Raw genomic sequence first — 8,566 nt, 5'->3', positions numbered from 1 at the left:
TCCAATCCTATTTCTATTTATTTATTAGCATGAACTTTTTACAAGTTATTTTCGCTAATCCTGAACAGATATTTTTTCCAGTCTACTAAAATCGTTATTTCAAGTGCTGCTTTCCTTGTTTAAGTCATTCTGCTTTTTCCAAAATTCCAATTTTCTAATGTAATCTTCAGAGAGCATTATTTCTCAACACACTTTACTTACACACTTATGAAACTACTGATATTTATTTTATTTTTCCAGTAAGCAAAATAAATAAAAACACAAAAGAAAAAAAGGAAAATGTCTGAAAATGACACGGGTAAGGACTGCTTTTTTATTAGTGATTTTTAAATACTTCAAAGCAAGCTAGCGAGTCTCATCTCTCCTGTTTTCCCTTCCACCTTAAGTATACTCTTGACTGAGGGTGTTCTTTCAGTTAAACCAAAGGGGTCATAATAACAATTACAATAATAACTTCCATAAATTTTGAAACACATAAACCAGAGGAATCCACTTTGCGGATCTCATTAGATATAATATTCAATTTCTCTTCTTTTCGACTTTTAGACGATACAAAACGACCAAGAAAGAAAGATAAATATAGAAAAGACAAACGTAAGCTATTGATAGTTAAATTTGTTTTAACCCTTTTTGGCGATCCCAAAAACACGTAAAACAGATGATGCTCGATTGTATGCAATCAAATGTGGTTATATACAGTTGAAAAAAAAGCATGACGTAAAATGCCCCTCCTTCCCTTCATCGACTGTTTTCTGACACATTTCTGATCAGTGTTTTATCCAAACACCTAAATGCCCCCGTTAGACGGTGGCATTAAACTCAATTCAAATTGAGTTCATTGATAAATTCTATAAATTCATCCAATTTTAACAGTTTTAAAGTGCTAGTTAAGACAAAAATATGCTCAGCTTTCTGAACCCCCCACCAGCGGTCCCACAGGGGGGCCCAAGGCGCCCCCAGCCTCTGATATCGCGGCTTACGCCTTTGTTAAAAACTCAATTTGAAAGTAAAAACGGAGGCATTGCTTGGTGCTTGGAAAAATCCCTGCTGATGTATATCTGTTTCTGAATACATCCAAAGAACCAATAATCATTTTACAGAGCTCTAACGTGTTTTTTTTTCAACCAATCTAGCATGGGATCATGATGGTATAGACCATTGGAATGTGGACGAGTTTAAACCTGAAGACAATCCACATGGCATGTTAGAAGAATCGTCCTTTGCTACACTCTTCCCAAAGTACAGAGAAACTTATCTACGTGAGGTCTGGCCGCTTCTGGAGGACAAACTGAAAGAATTCGTAAGTTGATAACTATTACTCATATAAAATTTGTAGCTTTTTGTCTGATTTACGTGTAATCTAAAGTGCTTATTCTCCTTTTGAAATACAAGCAACCAAGTTTGTCTAGATTTATTCATTGGGTCATACCGTCAAACCATCGGTAGGCAGACAAGGGTCATTTTTGGTTGATCTGTAAAATGTCACTTGAAAAACTTGACTGTTTTGAAAAAATAATCAATCTTTTTATTTGATAAAAATTATATTTTTCCAGGGTATCCGTTGTCACTTGGATGCAGTTGAAGGCAGCATGACCGTCTCCACAACACGAAAAACATTCGATCCATACATCATCATCAAGTGTCGTGATCTGATCAAACTTCTCTCCAGAGGTGTACCATATGAACAGGTAAGTTGATAAGTGAACTTTTCTTTTTCATTCAGTATCACTAAAGCCTTTTTTCACATGTACGTAAAATCTTACTTAAGACCTTACGGGAAATCGTTCGTACGGCTGTCTTTTGGGAAATTCCCCACCATTACGTACAGTTTTTATTGATTAAGAGGGTCTTACATGGATTTTCCTTCTGTTCAAACCCTACTTTTAAGGCCTTAAAACACTACGTAAGCTTAGGGAATTTCCCATTCTCTAAGGTCTTACGTAAAACTTTACGTGCATGTGAAAAAAGCTTAAAGCCTTAAAACACTACGTAAGCTTAGGGAATTTCCCATTCTATAAGGTCTTACGTAAAACTTTACGTGCATGTGAAAAAAGCTTAAAAGACAAAATATTATTTAATGATGGACAGAAAATTGTTTTTAAATCTATACTTTTCCTTTTACTTTAGGCTAGCCGTGTGCTAGAAGATGAAAAGACATGCGATATAATCAAAATTCGGAACTTGGTCAGAAACAAAGAACGGTTTATTAAAAGAAGACAGAGACTTGTTGGACCGAACGGGGCAACACTAAAGGTCATTTTTTTTAAACACATACTCGCTACAAACACTTTTTGGACCTACCCCGGTGGGGTGGAGGTCCTATAAATTAACCCGTGTTCGTTAGTTAGTTAGTTCGTTCGTTAGTTACCAACTTTTCTCGAGATTGGCTCATTCAATTTTTCTGATTTTTTGCACAAAGGTGCATTACTATAAACCCTCGAATGTGACGGAGCCCGATTTTCGAAAAAAAAATTTTTCCGGCCGGTAGAACCGGAAATGTCCCGAAAAAAGCGATTTTTTGAGATTTTCTCGAGATTTTATCATTAGTTTTTTGCGATTTTTTGCACATAGATGCACATTAGTACTGCCGAAAAGGTGTCGAAAACCGTTTGCCGTAAAAAATTTTTTCCGGTCTGTAGAACCGGAAATGTGCCGGAAATGGTCGTTTTTTCACATTTCCGTCACATTTTTTCAACTTATTTAATTGTTTCTTTACAGAAAAATGTTCTTTATGATGATGCCCAAAACTTAGCATCGTTTGATTTCCAAAAAAATCATCCTTTGAATCCGGAACTCCTTAAAAATCGCCGGAACAGCCGAAAACCGGCGTAAAACGGTTTTCCTTCATTTTTTCAACTTAAACTCGACAGATTTTCATGATTTTTTGCACAATGATCTCAAATGGCAATGCCCAAAATGTGACAGAGCCCAATTTTCGAAAAAGAAATTTTTCCGGTCGCTAGAACCGGAAATGTCTCGAAAAAAGCGGTTTTTTGAGATTTTCTCGAGATTTTCTCATTAGTTTTTTGCGATCTTTTGCACATAGATGCACATTAGTACTGCCGAAAAGGTGTCGAAAACCGTTTGTCGAAAAAAAATTTTTTCCGGTCTGTAGAACCGGAAATGTGCCGGAAATCGTCGTTTTTTTCACATTTCCGTCACATAGCTTTTTTATTTCTTTTTCAAAAATCTTTTTCAATAGTGTTGATAGTTTCTCTCAATAGATATGCTTTCATTTTCTTTATTTTTTTGTATTTTGACCAGTTATGTCTTATGTGTTTCATTGTTTCAATACTCACTGATTAGTTTGATAACCAGGTAGGTCCATAAAAGTATCGCTTGTTTTCTTACAAACTCGCTTTTCTAAGATTTGTACGGTTTAAATTACCTTAAGAGAACTTATTTTGGCGAGAACTAATTTTGGGGAAATTGGCGAGCGAACTCGAAATTCGCTAAATTCAGTTAACACCAAAATTAATTTTTTAGGTCATTTGCCAAAAAAATCGTTGATTCACCAAACAAAGTTCTCGCCAAAATTAAAAAAATTCCTGATTCGCCAAAATTAGTTCTCGCCAAAATTTGAAAACAATTTTGGATCGGCCCTTCGTCAAAATTAGTTCTAACCAAAAAAAGTTCCCTTAAGGTAGCCATTCAATGAGGATTTTGAACTACTCCATAAGTGTCAATGAATTTGAAAATGATCTGGCTTTTAAAAGCTACGCATTTCATTTTTCTTTCTTTTTGGACCTACCCCGGTGGAGGTCCTATAAATTAACCTTTGTCCGTTCGTCTGTTCGTTCGTTCGTTCGTTCGTTCGTTATTAGCTTTCCTCATGATTGGCTCGTTAGTTTTTTCTGATTTTTTGCAAAAAGATGCATAACTATAAACCCTCGAATGTGACGGAGCCCGATTTTCAAAAAAAAAAATTGGGGGCAAATTTGGGCCAAAAAACGGCTAAAAATCGGGTTTTTTGGACTTTGTGAAAAATTAGGTCGTTAATTTTTTCTGATTTTTTGCATGAAACTAGGGTACCATCGTAGGTAAAAGATGGCTTAAGCGAATTTTTGCAAAAAAATTTTGTTGGCTTAAAAAACGCATGTTTATCTATAAGAATCACTATTAATAAGCATACATCAATGTTCTTGGTTAAATTACTCAATTTTTTTATGAGATAGATGTTTTTTTTGCTCATGAGGGCTTACTTTTGAAGAATGTGTGTGTTTAGACATGAAATTTTGGTTTCTTGGCGTGTTTTTATAGAAAAACTGGCCAAATTCGATATTTATTTATAAGCACATTATCAATTACTTAGGTATTAGCTTTTCTCGAAATTGGTTCTTTGATTCTTTATGATTTTTTGCACAAAGATGCATAACTATAAACCCTCAAATGTGACGGAGCCCGACTTTCGAAAAAAAAAATTTTGGGGCAAATTTTGGCCGAAAAAACGGCTAAAAAACGGGTTTTTTGGACTTTGTGAAAAATTGGACCATTAACTTTTTCTGATTTTTTGCATGAAAGTAGGGTACCATCATAGGTAAAATATAGCTCAAGCAGATTTTTTCAAAAAAAGTTTGTTGGCTCAAAAACGCATGTTTATCTATAAGAATCACTATTAATAAGCTTACATCAATGTTCTTAGCCAAATTACTCAATTTTTTGATGAGATAGATGTTTTTTTTGCTCATTAAGTCTTGAATATGAAAGAATATTTCAAGAGCATGAAATTTTGATTTCTAAACGTTTTTTTAATAAGAAACAAACGACTAATTTTAATAGATCGTCACTATTTGTGTTCTGAATGATTGTTTAATGGTCACGCTCACGTAAATCAATTATATATGTGTTAAATGCATAACCAGGTAGGTCCATAAAAGTATCACTTGTCTTAATTTTTTTTCTATTCATTCTTAGGCATTGGAACTCCTCACAGAATGTTACATACTTGTCCAAGGTGGAACGGTTTCGGCAATTGGTTCCTTCAAAGGTTTGAAGCAAGTGCGAAAAATAGTAGAAGACACGTTGAAAAACGTCCACCCTATATATAATATAAAGGTCGGTAACTTCTGTGCTACACTTTCAAACTCGAGTAGTGTCTTCTAATGTGATTAAAATAATTTGGGTAAATTTTTACAAGAATTTACAATACTATTGTGATACATTTGTAAACCCTTTACTACTGAAAGCTGATAAACTTTATAATTCGTTTTTTTTGTGTCATTTCTAATCCATGATACAGTATTGCTGACTGTCGCTTTTCAATACCAAAATATAGTTTGACCATAACACAAATCCCAGTACTGTAGTTGTGATTTATTTATAACTTCCATAAATAATTTAGATTTTGATGATCAAAAGGGAGCTTGCGAAAGATCCTGTTCTGAAAGACGAGAATTGGGATCGTTTTCTTCCGAAGTTTAAGAGCAAGAACGTCCAAAGAAAGAAAGTGAAGATTAAGGAGAAGAAACCCTACACACCATTCCCTCCTCAACAAACTGAAAGCAAGGTCGGTATTGGTTTTACTTTGGTTATGTTTTAATTTTCTCTTGTGAAAACCTGAAGTTTTCAATAGCTGCAACAGTTGACATAGCACCTTCCCCCTTTCCAGATCAACTATACCCTAAGTTCTACGGTTCTTCAAAATCAAGGTGTCAACTTCCCCCATTTGCAAGTCTGTGTGTTTTTTTAATCCACCCAAATTGATTAGAATGATAGATTGGTGCTTGATCAAGGTGCATTTGAGTTTATCTAGAGTTTTCAGTGCACAAGATACCTTTTCCCCAATAAAGAAGGCTAGACTTTATTGATGTATTGGTTTCTCAGCAAATTTGTTCTTTCTCTCTCACACAGGTTGACAAAGAGTTGGCCAGTGGTGAATATTTCTTGAAACAAGACGAAAAAGCTGCCAAGAAACGACAACTGAAAGATGTATTACAGCATTACTCTATTTTTTTTTATTTCAAAAGATGATACAGTTTGATGCCAATAACAACTGTGCTTTACCACCGAACTACAAAATAACCTTTTAATGTATGAACATAAAATGTCAATGAGCAAAGTAAGTTAAACAGTAAGCTATTGAAAAATCGATATTGTTTCTCTTTTCAGCAAAAACAAGAGGAAGCTGGTCAAAATCGAAAGCGAAAACGCGACAAATCATTTGTTCCACCAACTGAAAATAAGAAGAAAGAAAAAAAGAAAGGTAACTCGCTCATGACATCAAAATTATTGATTATAGCCGTTACATACTTGCTTCATTGTAGATTTTTTCAATTGCATTAAATGTAGTCAGGTTTCTGGCTTCCAACTACCAAGGCTTCCTTTCCAAACTTTTCAATCTTTTAAATACATTCATGATATTCATTTTTTTCATTTAACACGTTATAGCATCCTGCTCTTTTTTTAGATACGACGAGTTTGGCTGATGTCGACGTGGAGAAAATTAAAAAGAAAGTGAAATTCGCTCAGGTAAAAATTAATTCATTTTTCTGTATTCCTGCACTTTTAATTCACGATATTCACGATATCTCATGTTTTGTACGGCAGCACTCGAAATAGCCTGGGCGTTTGCAGAGCATGAATTTTGTTCCCATTTTCTGGAAACCGTAGACAGCATATTTTCAGCAAAGTCTTGTCGCTTTGTCAGTGGTAAATGTTTTTATCCAAAAAAACTTTAAAGGCATTTCTGCTTCAAAATTCAATAAATTTCAGTAAATTTTAATAAAATCATCGAATTTGGGTCAATTCTTTGTTTAAAGATTAATTTCTGTCAAAGAATAAAAATTTTGCTTTGGTCACTGCCCTGTGTCAGAGAGAGAAATTTTGCAATCAACGGCTCATTTCACATTGGGCTCGTTCCAGAAAATGCCGTTCATTGGGGGGGGGGGTGGAGGATAATGTCCGGGGTAGCGAAAATCAAAAATTTGCCTTGTCCGGGGTATTGTGGGTTGTCGCGGGGGGTCAACTGATGCTTGTCTGGGAAAACCCGTTTGTCCGGGGGCCAAAAGTCCGTTGTCCAGGGGTATAGTCTGAAATTGTTATATCCTACACCCCCCTCCCTATATAAAAATTTTTGGAAGCCATTCATAAATTAAAGTCTGCCAGATATAATTGGCGTGGAAACAAGAATGCATAACTTTTAGCCAATTAATTTCGAAATTTTTTTTGCTGGTTTTGAGAAGAAAAAGCGCATATTTGAAAGATTTTAGTTGAAATTGGATTTTTGGCGGTAATTTGCGATGCAAAATGGAGATTTTTTCTGACATCGGTAACGTCATTTTACACCGTGGTATTCAACTTAGTTAGAAGTTTGTCAAATTCAGCAACGAAATAGGGACCGAGAAACCCCTTGGTAGCAATTTCTGTGAAAACAAATCCCACTTATACTAAAACGGGGAGGATAGATATAAAAAATTTTTTCGATCATACACGTTACGATTCTTAATGACCTCAAGTCAACGTGTTTAGTGTTTTGGGAATTACAAGTTCTTTAATGACTTAAAAATAACAAAGGCAATATAAGTTCATGCTTATCTTTTCAATAAAAACAATTATACTGTGATTTCACTTCGTTTCGAAATAATCAATGATACCAATGCACCAACACTTAACACTTTCCAACTTTTAATTGCACTGTTCAAAAATAAAATTATATCTGGACAGACTTTAATAGCTCAAATCAAAACTTTGTATACTTTTCTTTTTCAGAAAAAGAAGAAGAAAATCAGCAGCTCGTAAATATTTTTTGTAAAATTTTAGTACACTTTTTTTAACGAAAGAATTTATCAAAACCAAACCTTGTACAGGACCTTGAAAACCTTGAAAATGAACCACCCAACCTTGAAAACCTTGAAAACTACCAGTTTTCTTGGAAAAACCTTGAAAACCTTGAAAAATCGTTAAAAACCTTGAAAAGCACTTCCTATTCATGAATAAATAAGAGCATTACAAATCAAAACTAATCAGAACCCTTTAGGATTTACTGGAATAACTTGGTAGAACCAATGACTTCATGAATAAGAAGAAGTATCATAACACTTTTCTGAATAAGGTATTGGCTAGAGTCTAGGTTCTTTTCTAGTATCGCAAAGTAAGGTAACCATCCATCCCTCTACTAGCCTTTCAATGATCTAGGCTTTTTCATCAATTCTATAGATTGTCATTGGTTCTACCAAGTTATTCCAGTAACCTGCAGTAACTCCTAAAGGGGTCTGATTAGTTTTGATTTGTAATGCTCTTATTTTTTAATACTAGCTAGGCTTTTCTCATTCATTACTGTATACTAATTTTCGTATTTTAGTTTTTATCGTTATATACAGGTGGGCAAAGAAAGTGGCGAAACAAAAACATGCTAATTGTATGGAAATTAGTGCCATATAGAAATTCTAAGACTTTGTCCTTTTATCTTAATGAAGTCTTTTTACGACATCCTTGAAGACATTACATCGTAGTTTCATAGTTTCAGATTTTGATGAAACCCAGACAAGGGGGGAGTGTTATTAAAAGCTTGAATTTGCTTGCCAGTTAGAGTGGGTCCTACGTAAAGGTAAAAGGTAAAGTTTGCCTG

The 8,566-nt window shown here is 34.5% G+C and overlaps 1 protein-coding gene across 1 annotated transcript; it reads left to right on the top strand.

Moving 5' to 3' along the window:
- The first annotated feature begins 210 nt into the window (after window positions 1-210).
- On the top strand, window positions 211-7,795 carry LOC136822854 (uncharacterized). Its single transcript, XM_067079167.1, has 11 exons — window positions 211-298; window positions 547-594; window positions 1,134-1,300; window positions 1,554-1,688; window positions 2,128-2,253; window positions 4,915-5,055; window positions 5,342-5,506; window positions 5,851-5,928; window positions 6,109-6,202; window positions 6,407-6,468; window positions 7,708-7,795. Exons 1-11 carry the CDS (start codon window positions 280-282, stop codon window positions 7,735-7,737), a joined length of 1,065 nt encoding a protein of 354 aa, XP_066935268.1. The 5' UTR covers window positions 211-279; the 3' UTR covers window positions 7,738-7,795.
- The last annotated feature ends 771 nt before the right edge of the window (window positions 7,796-8,566 follow it).

Source organism: Clytia hemisphaerica, unplaced genomic scaffold (assembly GCF_902728285.1).
Source record: "Clytia hemisphaerica strain Z4C2 unplaced genomic scaffold, Clytia hemisphaerica genome assembly, whole genome shotgun sequence".
NCBI lineage: Eukaryota > Metazoa > Cnidaria > Hydrozoa > Leptothecata > Clytiidae > Clytia > Clytia hemisphaerica.
The sequence above is the reverse complement of the archived record's forward strand: the minus strand, read 5'-3'. Positions and strand labels throughout refer to the sequence as shown.